This window comes from Musca domestica, unplaced genomic scaffold (assembly GCF_030504385.1).
Source record: "Musca domestica strain aabys unplaced genomic scaffold, Musca_domestica.polishedcontigs.V.1.1 34, whole genome shotgun sequence".
Taxonomy (NCBI): Eukaryota; Metazoa; Arthropoda; class Insecta; order Diptera; family Muscidae; genus Musca; species Musca domestica.
Genome location: NW_026712313.1, coordinates 3,062,844 through 3,088,357, shown reverse-complemented (window position 1 = coordinate 3,088,357; position 25,514 = coordinate 3,062,844). Strand labels below are relative to the sequence as shown.

The following is a 25,514-nucleotide window of genomic DNA, read 5'->3' as shown; positions in this document are numbered from 1 at the left end:
TGCATTAAACAACATGTTTTCACTCAAACTGGTGCAGTGTTTAGTAAACATTTCAATTAGCCGGTTGTTTCGAAAGAATAAAAGCAAAAAAAAAAAAACGTTGAAAACAAGTAATTCATTTAAACCAATAAATAAAATTAATTAAATCTAAAAAGATGACAACAATTAAATATTTTTTAAGTTTAACTGTACTTATTGCTTTAGCCAGTAAAGGTGCGTTTTAAATGAATATAAAGTGAAGTTTTTTGTTTCCTAAAAAATATATTAATAATATATTAGATAAATAATTGAATGTGTATTGGAAATAAAAAACACTAAATTGAAATTAAAAAAAAAAAACTAAATTAAAATTTAAAAAAAACTAAATTAATTTTTTTTTATAACTAAAGATTGTGAGTTAATATTGTAAATAATATCCTTCGAGGCAGGATACATTTGAAATGGAGCTATGGATCAACGAATTTTTTAATTAATACTCACATGTATGAGTTAAATTAAATGGATGCGCAGTAACCATTGTATCCCAATTAAAAAAAAATCGTAATTCGGTTAAAAAAAATATTAGGGTGAAACTCATTACGTATCTCATTCAACTTTGGTGACCTTTAACAAAATTTTGAAGTTAATAACTGCATAACGGTGTTTCAACACCATTAATTATAAATAAGTAAGGAGGTACTAATTACCAAGGCCAAGAGAGGTCTGATAATAAAAATATAAAATACACAAAATTGTTCATATTTTTGAAATTTGTTGAAGTTAAGCCAACAAGAATACTTCGATATTCAAAAAATTAAAAAAAAAGTTGCAAGTTCGTATGGGCCGATCTTTAAATACCCTCCACTATTTGGAACGAATTTGGCAATTTTCAAAAAACAAAAAAAAAAAAAAAAAAAAAAAAAAACAAATAAAATCCGTTAAAAATTCTGTTAAATTCTGGATCTATACGACGACGTGGACCTACATAGGCAACTTTTATCATAAGCCCTTACAATATTCAAATGCGAAACTCGAAAAAAAAATCGGCGAATAATGTAGCTTAAATCATCACAATACCGAATATAGGGATGTATTAATATTTAAGGGCTATACGAAGACGTGGATCTGCAAATTTAAAACAATTCCGGTAAATAATGTCGCTAAAATCATCTAAATACCGAATATCGGGGGTACCGTTATATGGGGGCTATACGAAGACGTGAACCTGCGCGGACAATTTTCTGTCTCAGGCTGTAGTATATATTACGAACTTCAAATACCAAATTTGAAACATTTCCGGTGAATAATGTCGCTAAAATCAACAAAGTACCGAATATCAGGAGGTACCGTTATATGGGGGCTATACGAAGACGTAGACCTACATGGCTCATTTGCTGTTTTATGGTGTAGTATCTATTACAAACTTCAAATACCAAATTTTAAACAATTCCGGTGAATAATGGCTAAAATCATTAAAATACCGAATATCGGGAGGTACCGTTATATGGGGCCTATACGTTGTACTAATTGCCAAGGCCAAGAAGAGTCCAAAAATCAAAACAAAACAAAATTAATTGTCGTACGGTAACACTTATTCAAAATTTAATTTGTTAGTCCATTTTAATTAAATAGACCAAGTTAACGAAAATTGAAATGAAAATTGAATAAATTAAGTGAAGTGTCAGTCGTAAAATGTGCGTGGGGTACCAGATATAGTCGACCGAAATATTCCATTTGTTTATACCCTCCACCATACATAGTATGGAGGGTATATTGAGTTCGTCATTCCGTTTGTAACTCGTCGAAATAATAAAATTCTAAGACGATTTAGCCCTGTCCGACTTTTGTAGACTCGCAACAGTCAAAACGAATTAAAATAGGAAGCTAAAATTTTGCATAGATCAGTCTTTTGTCTCCAGGCAGTTCCAGTTCGAAGATGCGCTATATTGGTCCACAATATCGTATAGCCCCCATATAACGGTACTCCCCGATATTCGGTATTTTCATGATTTTAGCCACATTTTGTAATGAAATTGTCTGAAAAACCACACAAGTACCTTACCCTCTGAAAGAGGTCCACGATATCGGTATTTGGATAATTTCAGCCATATTTTCCAATGGAACTGTCTAAAAATCCACACAAGGAGTTCCTTGTGAGTACTTTATCCCCTGGAAGAGAATTACCTCTATAGGTCCACGACATCGTATAGCCCACTTATAACGGTACCTCCCGATATTCGACATTTGGATGATTTTAGCCACATTTTTGCATGGAATTGTCTGAAAATCTGCACAAGGAGTTTCTTGTGAGTACTTTATCCCCTGGAAGAGAATTATCTGTATAGGTCCACGATGTCGTATAGCCCACAGAATTTTTAATGGATTTTATTAATATTTTTTTTTTTTGAAATATTCTTAATTCGTTCCAAAGGGTGGAGGATATCGGGCCTGGCGAACTTGCTGCTTTTTTTTTATGTCATACTTCATATAATACTGATAAAAATGTTGGTATGGGCAAAATTACAAGAAAATCAAAGATTTATATCCAATTTTATACGAACTTATAAATTCCATATTTATCTTAGACTTCTGGTTGAGGGAAATATTTAGATATAGCAAGGACAGATAAAAGTGTTGAAAATTATGACCCTTTGTGTGTGAGGTAGAATAAGGGGTTTGCAGATACATATATCATCTTCACAACAGATCTTTTGTTAGTGAAAATGTTTATAAGGGTGAAATTTGAAGAGAGTTGAATGCTTATTTGGCTTACTTTGAGTGTTTGGTTTCTCAAAATCTTGAACTCAATGGGGGGAGGTACCAGAAGAAATGTTCCGATCTCTACCATCTTTATAACAGATCTTGTGTTGAGGGAAATATTGAGATGTCGCAAGTCCAAATGGAATCGGATGTTAATTTCCCTTTTTATGAACTTCATTGATATTCAGAATGTTGACCCTTTGAGGAGGAGGCACCAGAATTAGTTGTCCGATATATCCAATCTTCACAACAGATCTTGTGTTAGTAGAAATAATGGGATGTGTTAAATATAAAGAGTACCTAATGCTTATTTCGGATATTATAAATGTTTTGTTTATTCAAAACTTTGACCCTTTGTGAGGGATCTACAAAAAGGAATGGTCCGATCTCTACCGCCTTTACAACAAATCCTGTGTTGATAAAATTATTCAGATGTGCCAAGCCTAAATGGTATCGGATGTTTATTTCGCGTTTTATGAGCTTTATGTTTATTCAAAATTTCGACCTTTTGTGGGGGAGGTACTTGATAGAATGGACCGATATTAATTCATTTTCGCACCTGACATAGCCCGGATGCAAATATTAGGATTTGCAAAGTTGGAGCAAAATCGGATTATCGTTTCTTTTCCTGTGCAGAAAACGAATTTTTTGAAAATTTCGTCCTTTTGTGGTGGAGGTACCAGAAGGAGTGGACCGATATATTCCATCTTAGCGCCAGAACTTGGGTAAATAAAAATATTGGTATGTGTGGAATTTGAAGGCAATCGGACATTTACATAACATTGTATAAGAGTTGTAATTATTCAAAATGTTGACCCTTTGTGGGGTAGGTACTTGATGGAGTGGACCGATATTGTCCATTTTCAAACTTGACTTAGCAGTGATACACATATTAGGATTTGCAAAAGTGGGGTTAAAATCGTATTATCCTTTCTCTTGCTGTGTAGTATTTATTTATTTTTTTTTTTTTTTTTGAAAAGGTTGACCTTTTTGGAGAGGTACCAGAAGGTGTGGGCCGATATATTCCATCTTAATACCAGACCTTTGATAAATTAAAATATTGGGATGTGTGAAATTTCAGACAATCGGACTCTTACATCACATTTTATGATAGTTGTAATTATTCAAAATTTTGACCCTTTGTAATAGAGGTACCTGCTAGAGTGGACCGATATTGTCCATTTTTTCACCTGACTTAGCACTGACGTAAATATTAGAATTTGCAAAAGTGGTAGTAAAATCGGATTATACTTTCTCTTCCTATGCAGTAAATGTTTTTTATTTGCAAATTTTGACTTTTTGTAGGGGAGGTACCAGAAGGAGTGGACCGATATACTCCATCTTAACACCGGATCTTGTGCTAATAAAATTATTGGGATGTGTGAAATTTGCAGACAATCCGACTTTTACATCACATTTTATAAGAGTTCGAATTATTCAAAATTTTAACCCTTTGTGGGGGATGTACCTGCTAAAGTGGACCGATATTGTCCCATTTCGCCAAATATTAGGATTTTCAAAGTTGGAGCAAAATCGGATTATCGTTTCTCTTTTTGTGCAGAAAATATATATTTTTGGAAAATTTCGACCTTTCAAAAAGTTGTATAAAAAATCCAGGTTAAATAGCCCTTCATTTGTTTAAATCCATGATAATTAGTGAATTTGATAGCCTTTCAAAGTTGTTGCAGAAAAATTAATAATTTTAATCCATTAAATTATTTTTAAGATCCAAACAATAATTTTTAGTCAGACATATCTTTAAGTCTTCCAACAATTAAATTTATAGTTTTATACCCTCCACCTTGGAAAGGAGGGTATATTAACTTTGTCATTCCGATTGTAACATATCTAATTATTCGTCGTAGACCCCATAATGTATATATATATTCATAATCAAGTCGATTTAACGATGTCCGTCTGTCTGTCTGTCCGTCTGTCTGTTGAAATCACGATACAGCCCACATTATTTGACGTAGAGCGCCAAAATTTAGCAGGACAATTTGTTTTGAGTCTAGGATGGTTGGTATTGAAAATGAGATATATCGGTCCACGTTTTGGTATAGTCCCCATATAACGGTACCTCCCGATATTCGGTATTTTGATGATTTATGCCACATTTTTCACGGATTTGTCTGAAAATTGGTATTTGTAGGTCATAACGGGTCCTAGTTCGTGTGGCGAGACATTACATGTATAGGTCCACGCTTTGGTATAGCCCCCATATAAAGGTACCTCCCGATATTCGGTATTTTGATTATTTTTGCCACATTTTTTCTCGGGTTTGTTTAAAAATTGGTATTAGTTGGTCATAATAGGTTCCAGTTCCGGTGGCGACACATAGCATGTATGGATCCTCGATTTGGTATAGCCCCCATATAACGGTACCTCCCGATATTCGGTATTTTGATGGTTTTTGCCACATTTTTTCACTAATTTTTCTAAAAATTGGTTATTTGTAGATCATAATGGGACCTAGTTCGTGTGGCGAAACATTGTATGTATAGGTCCACGTTTTGGTATAGTCCCCATATAGCCGTATTTCCCGATATTCGGTATTTTGATGATTTTTGGCACATTTTCCCAAGAATATGTCTAAAAATTGGTATATAGGCTCTAATGTTTCCTTTACCCTAAGGTGAAGGGTATTACAAGTTTGCTTCGGCCAAACTTAATGTTTTTTTATTTGTTTAAATCCAAGATGGACCTTAAAAATTAGTTTCAAAAATCCAAACTTTTTATTTCGGACGTTTATAACAGATTCTAATATTTGTATTACTCTTTATAAAGGTGCATAAAATACACAATATTGCTTCACATCCCTTACCATAAATTTCAATAAAACATCTAGGAATATTAACCAGTATTTAAATGTGAATTATTATTCCACATCTCATCTGTGGGAAAACTACTTTGCATGATATCATTTTCACAATTTTACTAATTACCTATCTATCTTAACAGCTTATGCCATTCACTGCTATCAATGTGATGCTTCGGAAAATCCCAAATGCGGTGAATATTTCGAGCCGGATGATAACATGAAAGTTGACTGCAGTAAAATTCCGGCACCCTTCTACTCCACCTATATATTGGGTCGTAATGCCAATGCCACCGGTTGCGTGAAGCGCATGTTACAGAAATGTAAGTAATTGAAATAATTTTTTTATTAACTGTTAATTATAGACCAAACGGCAAACAGTCGATAAAAATTAAAGATGAAAAGAAAATGAAAGGAACTTAAGGTAATTGGTATAATTTTGCCAACCCTTGAACTTTGGGAATTAAATTCTTTCAGCGTCACACAATTTTTACTCGGGCGTTTAAAAATATCAAATATTCTAGGGGGTCGTAAATAATATTGAGTATCAAATTTGTGAAATTATCGAATTATCAGTTCTCAGCTCAAATATTTTTTTCATTGCAACTTAATGCCATTTCCACTATTTGTTTACTATCTAATCTCCGTAAATATTGAGAAAAACAAATTCCAAAGCCTACCAAAAACGTTTGAGATCAAATCTAGTTCAATTATAATTACAATCATTTACGCGATTTTAAAAAGAAACAATTAAGCAATCCTAACAATGATTCTCGTGTGTAATAAACAATTAATCAGCACATTTACATCAATGAAATAATACTGAAATATTTACTATGCCTTCGTCATCGACAACGACTATGGAAATGGGAAAACTTGTTTTGTTGTGATTTGTTTGACTTGAAGTTGATGTTTGTTGTTCCGTTGGTTAGTAGTTAGCCTTAAACTTAGCAATGAAAACTCAAATCATCACAGCATGATGATAATGACGATGATGACGACCGTTTTAGTTCGATATTGAAATATATGTTTAATTAAATGTTTTTGAAAATGAGTGATTTATGCAAATTTTGAAAAAAAAAATTTTTTGAAGGACTTTTCTGAAATGTCGAATTTGTAGGAATTGATCTGAGGGTCATTACAAAAACATTTGAACGGTAAAAATTGTTCAGAGAATCCATTTATTATAAACCTGTGGTTAACTATCGCCATTATTACTATGAGTGTTATTTTAAAAGTATTTCTTAAAATCCGCGATTAGAGTCCATTAAAAACCAGTAAGGAATAGTCAAAAGTCGGGCGGCGCCTACTATATTATACCCTACAAAAAGAATTTATTTGAATTTATTTCATACCACTTATCAACATTTGGCTTCAAATCAGTTATAATTTGGTTCAAGAAGGAACTAATATATGGTATATGGCATATCTAATTCTGAATCGATTTTCATTAAATTTAGCGGGGACATTTCAATTTTTTATACCAAATAACAAATAAATTAAAAACCACAAGTAAAAAAGCTTTAATTTCGTTCGGGCCGAACTTTGAATACCCTCCACAATTTCGAATGAATTTGGCAATTCTCAAAAACAATAAAATCCGTTAAAAATTCTGTTAAAATCTTAAAAATTCCGAATGTATGTGTTATATTAGGGTCTATACGACGACATGGACCTGCATAGGTAACTTTTGTCATAGGCTATTACAATATTCAAATGCGAAACTTAAAAAAAATCGGTGAATAATGTACCAAAATGCATCAAAATATCGAATATCGGAATACAGTCATATGGGGGCTATACGAAGACGTGGACCTGCACAGACAACTTTCTGTCTAAGGACGTAGCTTCCATTACGAACATCAAATACCAAATTCGAAACAATTCCGGTGAATATTGTCGTTAAAATCATCAAAATACCGAATATCGGGAGGTACCGTTATATGAGGGCTATACCAAAACGTGGACCTACATGGTCCATTTTCAAAACCAAAAGTGCTGCAGACATAATATACATTTGAGTACATTTTTATCAATCTACTTCGATTCGTTCGGAAGCTAGACTGATTTCCAAAGACGGACGGAAGGATAGGGCTAAATCGTCTTAGAATTTTACGGTGATCAAGAATATATATACTTTGTTGGGTCTAAAATGATTATTTTGATGAGTTACAAACGAAATGACGAACTTAATATACCCTCCATACTATATATGGTGGAGGGTATATAAACATATCGCCGCTGAATTCCACAAAATGGAAACGTAAGTCCCGAAATTCACTCAATTTGGACTAATATTAGCCATTATTTGCACAATAAACCTGGGATCGGATTAAGGATATATATAGGAGCTATATCCAAATCTTAGCCGATCTCGATAAAATTTGGCAAATGTATTTCCGAGCTCTATATGATATCTGGTACCAAATATTATTGTTATCGAATGCATACTACGAATGTGAGGGACTTAAAGACCAAATCGAATGGAACATGTAAATGGGAGCTATAGCTATATCTGAAGCGATTTTCACCATCGGATATGCTAAAACTCTGTCCATTTTTGCTGATACTAGCCATTTGGTGCACGAAAAAAAACTGAAATCGGAAAAGAAGTATATCAGATCACAATAAAATTTGACAGAGCTATTTATAAACTGTATAAGAGTTCATACAGGGTGAGATGAACAAACTGCAACCAACTTCAGACTGCTGTCATTTCTAAGACACTCGTCCGACCGCTGTTAAAATTATTCCAGTGACAGATCATTATATTGTTTACAAGCGTACAAAAGCATTTTGGTGAGAATTTTCCAGAAAAAAAGTTATTCGCGATGGAATTCAAGCGTGATAGTGTGATTTCTTTATATTTGGCTGGAAAACCACGAGTGATTATCGTTAGAACACTCCAGCATTTAAATGTGAATAAATCTTTTGTGTCTCGTAGACCGATATCAAGGAAGTGGACGGAAGAAAACAGCAACATGAGAAGAAATGGTTCGAAAAGTAAAGAAGCAACTTGATCGAAACCCGCGTCGTAGTTGCCGAAAAATGGCTCGTGAGCTGAAATATCGCAATATTCCATTCGGCAAATATAGAAAAAAGAGATCGGGGTAAAGCCATTGAAATTCCAAAAAGTGCAAGAACTTACACCGGAACAAAAAGAAAATAGATTCAAAAGAGCTAAAGAGTTGCTTTACTTGGCCGAAAGTGATGTACTGTCGAATTTGGTTTTCTTCGATGAGAAAACATTCGTTGTTCAGCAGTTTGTAAAAAAAAAAACAAAATGATCGTGTTTATTTGCCATAGAGGTTAGCTAAAAATGTGCAGCTTCGGTTAGCCACCGGAACTCAAGCGCCGGCCATGGTGTGGTGTGGGCCGCCATAACTGCCGATGGTAGCTCTCCGCTCGTATTAATCGATCGTGGCATCAGAATTAATGCCGAATATTATCGCAAAAATATTCTGGAGGCTGTATTAAAGCCATAGACACGCAAACATTTTGGCCGCAGACCTTGGACATTCCAAAAGGACTCAGCACCATCGCACTCAGCTCGCGCCACCCATGAATATTATGCACAATTTTATTTGGTACTAGAGGTACACAGGACTCTGTAAATTTTGTTGAAGAGCTATTCAGAGTTGGTTATAGTTCCGAAATTATGACTACTCTAAACCGCACATCAATAATGTTCATATTCAAATAAGGTTCATTGTTGGTATGATCTACTTCACATAAATTCTCAATATCAACTTTTTTTGTTACGGTATCTCTGCTAAATACGCATAGTGGTGTGGGGTATCATATAGTCGGCCCGCCCGACTCTTGACCTTGTCCGACTGTTTAAGAATGTTTTCGATGGTGTCACTGGGAATTTAAGAGTTCGAATGATCAATTCATTAATAATTTTTGGAAGTAAAAATGGCTTTTAGGGCTATAGTCAGAATTTTTTCGATATTATTTTTCCAAATACTGTTGAGGCTATAATTGCAATTTTAAGGACATTTTAAGAACATTTATTTGTGGTTCCTCTAAAAAATATCAAAGGAATGCCAGAACCATCGTGGATTTTTTTTTTTTATACCCTACAACACTATGTGTTGGGGGTATTATAAGTTTGATTGGGCCAGAATTTATGTAACACCTCGAAATATTGTTTTCCCATATAGGAAAGTATATATGGATCTTCCTAGCTCGCCGAGCTGAGTCGATCTAGCTATGTATGTCCGTCCGTCCGTCTGTCCGTCTGTCCATGTTAATTTGTAATCACTCTACAGGTCGCAATTATGGCCCGATCTTCACGAAATTTAGAATGGAGGTGGGGTTAAGGTCAGAATAGAACCCTATTTCTTTTGAAGATCATCGCATAATATTTAGGGGTTGAAATGGACCAAATACTGAAAAAATGTCGGATTTTGCAGTAGCTATACAGGTCGCAATTATAGACCAATCGACGTGGAATTTCGCATGTAGCTAGAGTTTAGGGCGGGGAAGAAGCCTACCAATTTGGGTGGTCATCGGATAATATTTAGCGGGTAAAATAGACCATATCTTTGTGTTGAAAAAATTCAAAATTTTTCATCAAACCGCGAATATTTTAAATCCCGGCGAAATCACAAAGCAATGACAAGCTTACTTCTGATCTTTACATTGATGTTAACATTGAACAAATCGGATATATAGCAAAATATGTGCGATATATATGCCTATCAAAGAAGATATGCTTGAAAGATCTCTTATATGTCGAGAACGGCTGAACTGATTTCGACAGTTCTCATTAATTCAGAATGGCCTCTTGGCAGGAAAGATAAAACGTCTTTAAAAATCGCATAAAAATATCTCTCTAAAGATGAAAATATTGATTTTGTAAAATGTTCTCATATTTTTTCAATTTTGTCATATATTTGGCATATTTTCATTTTGAATGAAACATTTGGTAATATTTCTACAGCTAACAAAACTAAGTAGTTAGGATATCAGGATATCATATACAGATCGCATTCATGTCCCGATCCTTACGAAATTTTGCATGGGGATAAGATGAGGGTCAGAATAGTAGCCTACTCTTTTTGGAGATGATCGTCATATATTTAGGGGTTGAAATAGACCAAAAAACCGCAATATTGTCAGCAGGTCGTAATTATCGCCCGATCCTCACGCACATTTGAATGGGGGTTAGCGGACATTGCAAAAGCCAAGCAGTTTTGGATGGCCATCCAAATATATTCAATGTGTAAAGGAGTTTGCCAACTTTTGTAGACAAAATACGAAAATATCCATTCCAGTGACTTTTTGGAGAATTCACAAATACAGGAAAGACGCACTTCTGACTATTTCATTAACGCTGATTTCGTGGAAGAATATAGTCAAATGTCTGTATCTCATATAGATGCGTTTTAGTCAAAAACCAATAATAAATGTTAATCTTTTGCCACTTCTGAGAGGTTATAGGTCTTTGGGAAATATTGGTTCCAGATCTAGGATGACCATTTAAGTGCAACATCTACCAATAAATTGGAAATGAGCAAATTAGTTTAAGTTGCTATTATTCGAAAATTAGAGAACGAAACCTGATGGTTTTCTTTTATTATTTGTCACAATATCTAGTGGAATTCTGTCGAGTATATAGACTGTATGGTTTATTATAGTGTTGTAGGGTATTCAACGGTCGGCCCCGCTCGACTGTAGCCTTTGCTTACTTGTTTTTTTTTATGGATTCTCATTTCCAATTTTTCCGGGGTATATTTTATTACTATTCGTAAGGATAACACGAAAAGTATTTTGAATCCTGAAACCCTTCATAAACATAAGAAAGAAATTTTTTTGGAGGAAATAATAATTTTTATGGGACTCTATTTTAAACCCTACACCATAGTATGGGGGTATATTAAGTTTGTCATTCCGTTTGTAACACCTCGAAATATAAATTTTACTCAAATGTGTATTATGTCTACAGTACTTTTGGTAATGAAAATGGGTGATATAGGTCCACGGTATAGCCCCCATATAACGGTACCGATATTCAGTATTTTGATGATTTTAGCGACATTATTCACCAGAAATGTTTCAAATTTGGTATTTGAAGTTCGTAATGAATACTACAGCCTAGGACTGAAAATTGTCTGTGCAGATCCCAAAATTCGGCATTTTGATGATTTTAGCTACATTATTCACGGGGATTGTTTCAAATTCCGTATTTGAAGTTCGTAATGAATATTAAAGCCTAAGACAAAAAATTGTGTGCACAGGTCCACGTCTTCGTATAGCACCCATACAACGGTACCTCCCGATACTCCGTACTTTCATGGTTTTTGCGACATTACTATGACTACAGCCTATGACAAAAAATTCCGTATGCAGGTCCACAGTTTTCATTTAAGTGGTAGTTTTCGGATTTTTTTAAGTGGAGGGTATTTAAAGTTTGGCCCGGTCGAACTTAACTGCTTTTTTAATTGTTTAAATATTTCTCTGCAATAATAGAAGATTTTTTTGTTGTTTTAAGATTATTTTTGTTTTGTTATTTTGAATTTGTGAATGATATATTTCCTATACATTAATGTAACCTTTAACATTTTGCCATAAAACTAACATTTTTTTCTTATTTGTTGATTAATAACCTTGCAGCTTCTCCCTTTGCAGTGACCGGTGATCCGTACATTGCACGCTCCTGCTTCTACGGAGACTTTGCCAACCCCAATAGTGGCTGTGAAAAGGATCAACAAAGTGGATTCACCAAACAGGTATCCTGTTTTGCCTGTTCTGGAGATTTCTGTAACAGTTCTACAGCAACCGGACCAATTTTGATGACTATTTTAGGATTTCTTGTAATGTGCCGTATATTTTCATAAATTGTAATATTTTTAATAATTTATGTAAAAAAAGGTTGGTCACAAATAAAAACAAATATGTATGTATATAAATAAATTACACCCCATGTCTTTTTTGTAATAAATGTGTGGCATGTACTAGTTAATTCCGCAAATAAAAAGAACAGTTAGTCGCTGACAAGTGTCCTGTGGGGGTGTTAAAAAAGTTAAATTACATCATTTTGTGTGCGACACCATTGCTGGGCAGGGTTTTAAATAACACTGTGCAATAGAAACAAATAATTTTTAGGACCGACTTAGTAGATTATGAAAATTGAGCTAAAACTGAAAGGCACGTTCATCGAAGTTTAAAATGTTAATATCGCAAAGTAGACTAGAAAGGTTGGGTAAGTTCTAACCTTTTCCATATATATATTTTTTTTTCGGGTTCCTTAGAATCCTCAGATTCTACATATACAGTGGTTTCTATTTACCTGCATCAACATTAGCTGCGCATTGGCCTTTGCAGACCAAAAAACTTTCTTTATGCCATTTTTTTCTGAATCCCTTTATTTGAATTGTATTTAAGTGCCCAATCGATAGCTGCACATTGGACATTCCTGCCTCGAAAATTTGGTAATTTTTTTTTAATTTGGTTACAAAAGTTGTATTTATCTGCACAAGAAAATTTTTTGCAAACTCAAAAAGGACACTAAAAAATACCTTTTCGTTTTTGTTTTTGTATTCGCAAAAACAATAACAACACAAGAAAAGAGCATGCATTAAAAACATATTCTCGCTTCCTCTCCAACACTAAAAGATGGTTATGCTGCTGCTGCTTTGTTGTGCACGAATAGAAAATTAAAGATAACTGCCCTTTTTGTGCACGTAAGTAAAATTAAAGATACCTGCTTCATTGTGCAGATAAATGCAATGAAGCTACCTGCATTTTGGGCATTGCTGCACAAGATGTCGTGCAATTTTTGATTGTGCAGGTAAGCAAAAAATACTGTATATTGTCTTTGGCTATAGTACTGCTAAAACCAGTAAAGAAAGTCTAAAAGTCGGGCGGGGCTGAATTTATGATACCCTACACCACTTTGCTATTTTAGTAGAGCTCCGCATAACAATTAAACGTTTTTATGGGAGAATTCAATCATACACGCTATGATTATAATTATAATCTAATGTTCAAAGGACTTAATATGTCGAAGCATTTATATCTTTTAAATTCGGACTTGTATTGGCCATTTGGTGCACAATCAATTTGAAATCGGATAAAAATATATATGGGAGCTATATCCAAATCGGAACCGATCTCGATAAAAATTTGGCAAAGATATTTCTGAGCGGTAGAGTGCATATTACGGCTGTGGGTAACAAATATAACAAATCGGATGAACAGTATATATAGGAGCTATAGCTATATCTAAACCGATTTCGATCAAATTTGGCATACTTATTTTCAGGTCCAATCTGATCGTACGTGCAAAATTCCATACTACTCGGGCTGATATTACACGTTTGGTGCACAATAAAAGGCAAATCGGACGAAGATATATATGGGAGCTATATCTGAATTTTGACCGATTATCTCCAATCGGATAAAAATATATATGGGAGCTATATCCAAATCGGAACCGATCTCGATAAAAATTTGGCAAAGATATTTCTGAGCGGTAGACTGCATATTACGGCTGTGGGTAACAAATATAACAAATCGGATGAACAGTATATATAGGAGCTATAGCTATATCTAAACCGATTTCGATCAAATTTGGCATACTTATTTTCAGGTCCAATCTGATCGTACGTGCAAAATTCCATACTACTCGGGCTGATATTACACGTTTGGTGCACAATAAAAGGCAAATCGGACGAAGATATATATGGGAGCTATATCTGAATTTTGACCGATTATCTCCAATCGGATAAAAATATATATGGGAGCTATATCCAAATCGGAACCGATCTCGATAAAAATTTGGCAAAGATATTTCTGAGCGGTAGACTGCATATTACGGCTGTGGGTAACAAATATAACAAATCGGATGAACAGTATATATAGGAGCTATAGCTATATCTAAACCGATTTCGATCAAATTTGGCATACTTATTTTCAGGTCCAATCTGATCGTACGTGCAAAATTCCATACTACTCGGGCTGATATTACACGTTTGGTGCACAATAAAAGGCAAATCGGACGAAGATATATATGGGAGCTATATCTGAATTTTGACCGATTATCTCCAATTTCAAAAGGGTTCGTGCTTGGACCAAACAAATGTTTTGTGCAAAATTTCATCTGGATAGGGCAATAAATGCGAACTGTACTATGATTACAAAAATACATGGACAGACGGACGGACATGCATAAACAGAATATGATTCTATGCCGATCAAGAAATACCTACTTTCATGTTTTTGGGAAACATTGATGCATATTTTTCTTGGGTATGGAGTGGAAATAGAGATTTCTTTATTTCGGTGACTTATAATGAAATTTTATGGCGAATATATTTATCTTTGACGTCACCCTCCTTAAATACTGCTCTGTTGGAGATTTTTGCAAAAACTCACACAAAGTTCGGTTTTATCGCTAAAATGTGTTTTTAATATAAATGAATTCCTGACGTTTAATTAAGATTTAGACTTTTGATATATTCTTGGACCTACAGTAAAATTTTATGACCATGTTGACTTGCTTGATGGTTAAAATGTTCTTCCCCGTATTTTTATTTGCAATATTGTCAAAGACACTACATAAATGCGTGGATTCCTAGGAATCTTAATCTGAAAATTTCCAAAAAGTATGGTAGAGAGGTGAACCTCCCCCTTTAATTCGGTTACTTTTCGATGTAACTTTAAAAGCGCTAATACACGTAATTTCATTATTAGCTCTTCTTCCATCATGTGCTGGATTTTTTGTGTAACTATGGAACAACTTGAATTTTGTTGCCCAGTGTAAGAGACTCAAAAAGTTACAGATATAAGCAATCGTAGTATGGAGCGATTGCCAGGAATGTGGATACCCTACAGAAGGGAAAATAAGGAATAACCTTTTTATACCCTTAGCCATCGAGTCGATCTAGCGATGTCCGTTCGTCTGGCTGACTGGTGCGCACGATAACTCTCGAAGGGAGTATCCGATTTAGTCCAAATTTGGTACATGGTAATATTATTATTAAAATTTGATCGAGTTCGGGCAATATCGACCAACTCCTTCTGATACCTCCACCACAAAAGGTCGAAACTTTCTAAAAAAAAATATTTTAGTCAACAGAAAGAGAAAGGATAATTTGCTCTGATTTTGCACCAATTTTGCAAATCATAATACTTAGATCAGCGCTAGGTCAGGTGAGAAAATGGACAATATCGGTCCACTCCATAAAGTACCTTCCCCACAAGGGTCAAAATTTTGAATATCCATGTAGCTCATAAAACACGAAATTAACATCCGATTCCATTCAGACTTGGGACATTTCAATTTTTTCATCAACACATGATCTGATATAAATAGATGCGACCATTCCTTCTGGTACCTCCCCCCATAAATCGTTCAAGATTTTGGTACAATCGACTGTATCTGGCACCTCACGCACATTTTAACATTTTCTAAAATTTATCTCAATATAATGTGAAGGAAGTATCATATTTATTAAGGTCCTATACGAAATGGACAATATTGACCCATTTCTTCGGAACATACTTCATATAGGGCCAACAATACGAATACTCATAATAGAAGTCAAAATATATTTAAATAATCGAAAATTGGGTGAGAGTAAATGTCTGTCGGCACAACCGACTGATACTTTTTGACTTGTTACAAGGTGAGATGCAACCAAATTCAGACTGGTGTCATTTCTAAGTCACTCGTCCGACAGCTGTTAAAATTATACCAGTGACAGCTCATTATACTGTTTACAAGCGTTCAAAAGCATTTTGTTGAGAATTTTCCAGCAAAAGAACTAAAGAGTCTCTTCGCTTGGCCGAAAGTGGTGAACTGCCTAATTTGGTTTTCTCGGATGAGAAAAAATTTGTTGTCCAGCAGTTTGTAAAAAACAAAATGAAGTGTTTACTTGCCAAAGAGGTCAGCTGAAAATGTGCACCTTGGGTTGGCCACCAGAACTCAAGCGCCGGCCATGGTGATGGTGTGAGCCGCCATAACAGCTGATGGTCGCTCTCCGCTTGTATTAATCGATTGTGGCATTAGAATAAATGCCGAATATTATCGCGAAAATATTCTGAATTGTGTATTAAAGCCTTGGGCATGCAAACATTTTGGCCGCAGTCCTTGGACATTCCAACAGGACTCAGCATCGCACTCAGCACGCGCCACCCAAGAATGGTTACAAAATGAGGTCCCTGCTTCATTTCCAGCGCACAATGGCCACCAAAATCTCCGGATACCAATCCGTTGGACTATTGTGTCTAGAGTATTTTGGAAAGCGAGTTTGGCACTAAAAAATACCAAAGTGTCAATCACCTCAAGCAAGCCCTTCGCCGGGAATGGACCAAAATACCGCAGAGCAACATTCGGGCAGCGTGTGACGGTTTCATTGGCCGTTTGAAGGCCATAATTCGTGCCAAAGGTGACCAATTCGAACAAATCTCAACTTATTCTACAATTTGATGTTATATCCGACATTTTTTGCTTTCATTCAATAAAATTAAAAAAATGTAAAAATGATGGCGTTTGACTTTGTTGAAGTTTTTTTTATCTCACCCTGTATAGTCCAGACTATTAAAATCTAACTTTGACCCTAAAATGTATGTACATATCAATAATAATTTCTCGATACCACTATCCATTCATCTTACTCTGTTGATCCAACCTTAATTTAGAAAAGAAAGGCTCAATATTGGGGTCATAAATTCTTTTATGTACATACATGTGTATATATACATCCATCTTGAACATTCGAAAAAAGATCTATGTTACCTTGAGGCAAAAATTCGGTGTACTTAATTACATTATAAACTCCAAGGTGTATCAGTATACTATTTTCCCATTTTTGACCATTTCCTTAAAACAACCGCAGCCATTGCCCACTTTAAATGTAGCACACCTCCCAACAACGTAGCGCACATTGTAAAATACCTCAAAGATAATGGTCAATGGTGCCGACACTCCCAAATGGAAAATAAATTTTTCACATTTCTTTTGAAGCACAATAAAAAAATAAAAAAAACAGAAAACACAATTCAAACTAACAAATGGGAAAATTCAAATAATGAGAAATAGAGAGGGAGAGAGAGAGAGAATTATAGCATAGGAAAGGAAAACTCATATCAAAGAAGAGAAAAATCTACTGAATATTTTCCTCATTGTTTGAGGAAAATTTGGACAAATTTTCCATTTCAACGTAACGTGTTTCAGTTGATTATTGAGCGTTTAACAATACAGACACACTCGCCCATTACGGGATATAAATCGCTAAACACATTTTGACCAATGATATTGTGAATGATCGCGTCAATTTTTTTTAAATTGAAAATCAAAGAAACCCAACAACACCAATAAATTATAAGTGTAAATAATTCAAAAGAAAAACAAAAAATATTCAATACCATACCGAAAACTATTTGAAATTAACCAAATCCACAAAACTATTATTCAGCCATTTCGAAAAACCAAAAGAAAAACAAATGGAAATATTCACCGAATAATTCTGTGTGGTTTTTTATTTATACAAGGTGTTGAAATCTCTCCATAATTACGAAAAGTGAAAAAAATAGAAATACTCACACTTATTTTATTTTTGTGGGAAGGAGCATCCAAGAACAAAACAGAATAGCTGAAGAAAATCAAAACATAAAATAAATCAATGAAATATACAAAGAAAAGAAATGTGAAGAAAATATTATAGTTATGGGGCCGACTATGTGATACCCTAAACCATTAATGGGATAGTCTGAATTGTGATACATTCTAAAATTCAAAGAGAATGGGAATAAATATATAAAATATTGAAATAAAGATATGTCCCTGAAAAAAACATCAACATCGGTTTTAAAGGTTCGAATATCTGGACGTATAAGAATAATAATTTCTGGTCAATCTTCAGTCGTCTATGAAGGCTCCATTAATGTTGATCATAGGGATCCCCTCCTAATTATCTTAGAGGCCAACATTCAGAACATAATCTATGGAGGCTCTCTCTAATCGAGTATAAATACCATATCTAATTGTTTTTTAGTGTCATCTTATATTTGTCTAAAGGCACTGCCTTTTTAATCATCCAAAGGGGCTCCATTCTTTTAAAACTTAATCTGTATTTTCCTATAGACGTATATAAAGCCACTGCTGTTTCTGTATAAAGACTCTTCGCCACACGTTAAATTTAAATTCTTTCTGGTCGTATATAAATAGAAGTTTTATGCGAGAAACCTTCTCCTTTGGCTGTCCATTTAGAAAGCCTCATCTCTTCCTCCACTTAAGACGTCACTAAAGTCTTCCCTCTGGTCATCAATAAATATTCCAATTCAGTCGAGTGTGAAGACGTATCTATATTTTTTTCCATTTACACGCCTCTTTGACTGCCAATAGATGCTCCTTTCGTCTATGAAGACTCCCCTCTGGAGACGGTACCGTTTAGTCATGTATTATTCGCCGTTAGATACTCTCATTTGGTTATATACTCCCTTTATATTGTCTATAACGACTCCTCCTGGTGATCTATAATGAATCTCATCTAGCCGGGTTCAAAGCCTTTCCCATAGATATTTATCAAAACCCCCCACTGGAACTATTTTAAAACTCCTGCTCCTTCTACTCTACTTCGTGTAGCCAATGATCTCTGGTCGACACAGAAGATTTCCTTTTTTCTTAAAGACTAAGTGTCAGACGCCTATTCAGACAACTTTCTAGCTGACGACACATTCAGACGTCTCGACCTACTTATTTTTGGACGGCTAAAAATATGCCCTCGCTAAGTTCAATTCGTCCAGACTATATATATTTACACTATATTCCTCGTCTCGTCTATGAAACTCCCCGGATTTCGAATCGTCTACGGAGGTTCCCAGGACATCAGCTCGTCTATGGACGTTCCTTGAACTTCGGTTCTCCATTGGGGTATCCTGACCGCCCGGTTATCAATGGAGACTTCCTAGACGTCGAGTCGTTCATAGAGACTTCGTCAACGTCATCTCCTCTATAACGACTCCCTGGACATTCGCTGGTTTATGAAGACTCCCCGTTCTCCAGGACATCGAATAAAATTTCACAAATATATAAAGAATTCTGATCCTCCAAGAAATTTAGAAAATTTTTGTGTTCTCCAAGACTTTTCTACAGTCATATGTACTCAAGGATATCTAGAAAGACCCCCTGTCCCGCATGATGTCTAAAAAAACTTTCAATGTCTTCAGTGTTCTATATAATACACTCTGGACCTTTAGAACGTCAATTACAACTCCGTGGCCCTTGTGCTGACCTATAAAGGCTCCCGGACCTTCATCTTGCCTATAGGGCCGTCATCTGGCCTTTAAAGAGTACAGCTAGCCCACAGACACTCTTGGGCCTTAGGATCGCTCAGAGAGACTCTCAACTCTTTAGCTGACCTATAGCAACTACCGGACTTACAGCTGGACGATAAAGAATCCCAGCCTTCAGCTCGATTAAAGTGACTATGCTCGCTCTAAAAGGCTCTGTAGCCTTCGGCTCGGCTAGCTCCCGGCCCTTACCGTCGCCTATAGAGACTTCCTGTCCTTTAACTAACCATCATTTGAATTTATACATTCCTGGGCGTTCAGATCACCTATTAGGACTTCCAGACCTGCATCTGGCCTATAGAGACTTCTGGACTCAGAGACTTCCGGCCCTTTAGCTGGAGTGTAAAAACTCTTGGAATAACAGCTGAAAGTGACTATGGGGTCTTCAGCTCGCTCTAAAAGGCTCTGTAGCCTTCGGCTCGGCTAGCTCCCGGGCCTTTACGTCGCCTATAGAGACTTCCGGTCCTTTAACTAACCATCATTTGAATTTATACATTCCTGGGCGTTCAGATCACCTATTAGGACTTCCAGACCTGCATCTGGCCTATAGAGACTTCTGGACTCAGAGACTTCCGGCCCTTTAGCTGGAGTGTAAAAACTCTTGGAATAACAGCTGACCCATAAAGACTCCCAGCCTTCAGCTCACCTATAATTACTCCCGGGCCTTCAGTTGGCCTATAGACACCCTTTTATTTTAAGATCGCTCATAGACCTATTGCAAATACCGGACTTACAGCCAATAAAAAATCGAAGCCAAAAGCGACTACAGGGTCGTTAGCTCACCTATTGTAACTCCCGAGCCCTCAGTTGGTATGTAGACACTCCTGGGCCTTCAGATCGCTTAGAGAGACCTCCGATCCTTAAGCTGACATATCGCGTCTACCGGGTTTCAGCTGACCTTAATACACACTTTGGGCTTCAGGTCGCCTATTGGGACTCCCGAGCGTGCATCTGTTCTATAGATACTTCGGACCTACAGCTGACCTACATAGATTCCGGGCCCCTTTTGCCGGCCTATAGTGACTCGCGGAATTACAGCTGGCCGATAAAGATTTCCAAACTTCAGCTCGCCAAAAATGGCCTCGGGGTCTTCAACGCATCTATTGTAACTCCCGGGCCTATAGTTGGCCTATAGAAACTCCCTGGCCGACGGATCGCCTATAAAGACTTCCGGTCCTTTAGCTGACCTATAGCAATTACCGGGCTTCAGTTGACCTTTATACACTCCGAGCCTTCCGATCACCTTTTGAGACTCCCAGGCCTTCGTTTGGCTCATAGGGCCTTTAGTTGGCCTATAGAGACTCCGAGTTGGCCTGTAATAGTTCGGTTGTGACTCCCGGACCATCAGCTGGGCTCTAGAAGTTCCTGCGCCTTAACCAGGTCTTCAGAGACTCCGAGGGCTTCTGCTCAGTGGAGGTTCTGTCCCCTTCTCAGCTCATCTGCAGAGAGATACTCCCTGTCCATTTTAAGTTCGCCTTTAGAAGAACCTCCATGTCCCGTTCCACCTCGTCTGTGCGATAATTCTCCACCCTTTTCAATTCGTCCAAAAAGAGAGAGAGTTCCAACCATGGCCTGCATTTGGCTGTTAATATGTCCATCTGTTGTATTTCCTCTTGAAAATTTGCACCTTCGGTTGACCACCAGAAACTCATGCTCACAGCCGATGGTCACTCTCCGCTCGTATTAATCGACAGTGGCATCAGTGTAAATGCCGAATACAATCGCGAAAATATTCTGGAGGGTGTATTAAAACCTTGGGCAGCCTTGAGATTCTTCGCTTCATTTCCAGCGCACAATGGCCAAAATGTTGCAGGGTATCAAAAGTTCGGCCCACCAAACTTAAATGTTTTTTTATCAAATTTAATTTTCAAATTTCACTTAGAAAATTTGAGCATGGACTTCTAATAAGAACATAAAAAAGAGAAGAAACGCAGAAACGCATAGTACAAAAAACTGTAATTTATTTTTGAAAAATAATTATAAAATGCCTCAAATACATTTCATATTTGTTTCGATAATACTTTCTTCGTTATTCCTGGCCGGTAAGTTTGTATTTTTTCGAGAACTGAATATACTCAAGAACCTAACATACGTCCTCACATTCCATTATTTTAGCATCGGCCATTGAGTGCTATCAATGCGAATCTGTCTATGAGGAGGGATGCGGCTATATTTTCGATTCCGAAGAACATTTCAAAGTGAATTGTGATTACAAGGCGCCACCGCGTTATATTCAAAAGTTGGTGGAAAATGCAAATGCCACAGCCTGTATGAAGCGGGTGTACAAAGGTAAGGTGTATGGGTATTCGAATTTAAAAATAAGAATATTTCAAAATAATTTTTGTTTAATTCATTCAAATCTGTTTTCCCCAATTTGCTACTCTTCCCCGCAGAACACTCCGTTACCAAATATTTACGTAGCTGCTACTATGGTGATGTCAATGACACCAACATCGGTTGTCGCATGGATCCATCTATGGCGGATGTGCATGATGTCCGCTGCTACGTGTGCGATGACGAAGATTACTGCAATGCGGCGCCAACTTTCAGCACTCACACGAATTGGTGGTCTATATTCGGATCGTTACTAATGTTTATTTTAACTGCAAAAATTCTAAATATTCAATGTTCTATGGCATTTGTATGAAATGGAATTTAAGTAATATTTCAGAATATAATTCGAAAATGAAAATATGTCCAAAACGGAAAAGTCCATATAGATGTGTATGTATGTAGTCTTAAATAGGATTAGAAATCAATTGTGAAAATAAAGAAAAAATATTATTCCTCGTCGATAGAATTAGAAGAGTAAAGTTAATTTCAGGATTTTTTATTGAATATTTTTAGATAACGAGTTTTTGGAATTAAAAAAAAAATTGACGATTTTTTTTAATAGGTTTAACCTAGATTTTGTAAACAATATTTTTGAAGGACCTTCAGACATTAAGGTGGCCTGTAGAGACTCTCGAGGCTTTAGCTGGCCTATTAAACTCATTGGGCTTCAGGTCCTTATTATGACTCCCTGGGCTTCAGCTCACCTATTAGGAATCGCCGATCTCAACTTCGCCTATAAGGACTTCAACTCGTCTATAAAATCTCCATGAGCATCAGCTCGTCTATGAAGTCTCCATGAGCATCAGCTCGTCTAATGGGACTCCCTGAGCATCAGCTCGTCTATAGGGACTCCCTGAGCGTCAGCTCGCCTATAAGGACTCCCTGACCGACAGCTCGTCTAAAAGGACTCCCTGACCGTCAGCTCGCCTATAAGGACTCCCTGACCGACAGCTCGTCTATAAGGACTCCCTGACCGACAGCTCGTCTATAAGGACTCCATGAGCGTCACAGCTCGTCTATAAGGACTCCCTGAGCGTCACAGCTCGTCTATAAGGACTCCCTGAGCGTCAGCTCGCCTATAAGGATACCCTGAGCGTCAGTTCGCCTATAAAGAATTCCTTACCGTCAGCTCGTCTATAAGGACTCCCTGACCGTCAGCTCGCCTATAAGTTAGCTCGCCTATAAGGACTCCCCGACGGTCAGCTCGCCTATAAGGACTCCCCGACGGTCAGCTCGCCTATAAGGACTCCCCGACGGTCAGCTCGCCAATAAGGACTCCCCGACGGTCAGCTCGCCTATAAGGACTCCCTGAGCGTCAGCTCGTCTATAAGGACTCCCTGAGCGTCAGCTCGCCTATGAGGACTCCCAGAGCGTCAGCTCGCCTATGAGGACTCCCTGAGCGTCAGCTCGCCTATGAGGACTCCCTGAGCGTCAGCTCGCCTATGAGGACTCCCTGAGCGTCAGCTCGCTATGAGGACTTCATGAGCGTCAGCTCGCCTATAAGGCTTCCCTGAGCGTCAGCTCGCCTATAAGGCTTCCCTGAGCGTCAGCTCGACTATAAGGCTTCCCTGAGCGTCAGCTCGCCTATAAGGACACCCTGAGCGTCAGCTCGCCTATAAGGACTCACTGAGCGTCAGCTCGCCTATTTGGACACATTGGCCTTCAGCTCGAATTTAGAAATTCCTGCGCCTTCAGTTGATCCATAGACACTCCCAGGCCTTCAGCTGGTCAACAGAGGCTCCCGACCTTTCAATTTTAAGGGAACTTCAATACTCAGAAATGCTGAGCGTCAGCTCAGTTATAAGGACTCTCTGGCCGTCGGTCAGCTATAAGGTCTCTCTATGCTTTAGCTCACCTATAAAGACTCCCTGGACTTCAGCTCGTCTATTTGGACTCCTTGCCCTTCAGCTCGCCTATAAGGACCATCTGGGCTTCAGCTCGAATTTAGAAATTCCTGCGCCTTCAGGTGATCCATAGACACTCCCAGGCCTTCAGCAGGTCAACAGAGGCTCCCAACCTTTGAAAAAAAAAATTTAAGGGAACTTCAGGACTCAGAAATTTGTTCTTTTTAAAATATTTTCCTCTGTAGCCTTAGAAATTCCCGCTCTTTCAGTTGGTCTATAAATACTGCCAGGCCTTTAGCTGGTTTTCAAAACGATTTATAAGGGAGTTTCAGGCCTCAAAAATTTTGGTTTTTTTTTTTTAATTTTTTGGTGGGACTTCAAAACCTTTATACCGCTTTTTAGGAATATGTTAGAGCTTTTAAAGCGGATTTTTAAGACTAGTTTCTGAGGAACCTTCAAACCAAAAAAAAAATTAAATTTAACAAAAAAAAAATTGACTGCCCTTCACCTCTTAATATACGTATTTTTATACCCTGCACCACATAGTGGTAAGGGTATTATGTCTTTGTGCATTTGTTTGTAACGTTGAGAAAGAATCGAGAGTGAGCCATGGTTACTTTTGAGGATCTTCATAGAATCACTTTCTGTGTCGATTTACGGTATGTGAGTCCGTTTTTGTGCATTTGTTTGTAACAGGGAGAATAAATCGACATAGACCCATGGTCACGTTTGAGGATCTTCATGGAATCACTTTCTGAGTCGATTTATGCATGTCAGTCCGCCTGTCCGTTTTTTTTTTTTTTAACAAAATGCAGATCGCACAATATTTGTTTGGCCCAAAGACAAACCCTATTGAATTTGGTGAGAATCGGTTCAAATATAGCTCCTATATATCTTCAGCCGATTTTAGCTCAATTGTGCACCTAATGGCAAATAGCAGTCCAAATGACCTGAATTTTGGCACATCCGACTGATTTCCATTCAGAAGAAAGTACATCAAATTTGGTGAAAATCGGTTCAGATATAGAAATAGCTCCCATCATCCGATTTGGGGTTTTAAGTCCCTCACAAGCGTAATATGCACTCCACAACAATAGTATTTGGTACAAGATATCGGATACAGCTCAAAAATAAATGTTTAATTTTTTGTCAAGATCGGTTCAGATTTGGATATATCTCTCACATATATCATTATCCGATGTCAGCTTTTTTTGTGCATCAAATGGGTAATATCAGCCCAAATGGACTGCATTCTGGCACTTCCAACGGATTTCATCCAAAAAGCAAGAGCTTCAAATTTTTGTGAAAATCGGTTCAGAAATAGCTATAGTTTCTATATATATGTTTCATCCGATTCGGAGGGTTTTAAGTCTCTCACATGCGTAATATGCACTCCACACAACCGATTTTTGATACCGGGCATCAGAGACTGCTCGAAAATGCCTATGCTAAATTTCATCGAGATTTCAGATTTT

General features: G+C 36.9%; 2 protein-coding genes across 3 annotated transcripts; both read left to right on the top strand.

Annotated features, from left to right (window-relative positions):
* Window positions 1-25: 25 nt before the first annotated feature.
* Window positions 26-12,481, top strand: LOC101888365 (uncharacterized). Of its 2 annotated transcripts, none has more exons than XM_011295030.3 (3): window positions 26-213; window positions 5,701-5,880; window positions 12,179-12,481. In XM_011295030.3, exons 1-3 carry the CDS (start codon window positions 156-158, stop codon window positions 12,400-12,402), a joined length of 462 nt encoding a protein of 153 aa, XP_011293332.1. In that variant the 5' UTR covers window positions 26-155; the 3' UTR covers window positions 12,403-12,481. The 2 variants fall into 2 exon arrangements, with proteins under 2 accessions (XP_011293332.1, XP_005185542.1); XM_005185485.4 differs by having other exon boundaries at window positions 27-213; window positions 12,194-12,481.
* A 5,297-nt stretch (window positions 12,482-17,778) lies between these two features.
* Window positions 17,779-22,639, top strand: LOC101887850 (uncharacterized). Its single transcript, XM_005185482.4, has 4 exons — window positions 17,779-17,897; window positions 21,744-21,903; window positions 21,977-22,150; window positions 22,255-22,639. The coding sequence occupies exons 2-4, from the start codon at window positions 21,846-21,848 to the stop codon at window positions 22,506-22,508; spliced, it is 486 nt and encodes a 161-aa protein (XP_005185539.1). The 5' UTR covers window positions 17,779-17,897; window positions 21,744-21,845; the 3' UTR covers window positions 22,509-22,639.
* The last annotated feature ends 2,875 nt before the right edge of the window (window positions 22,640-25,514 follow it).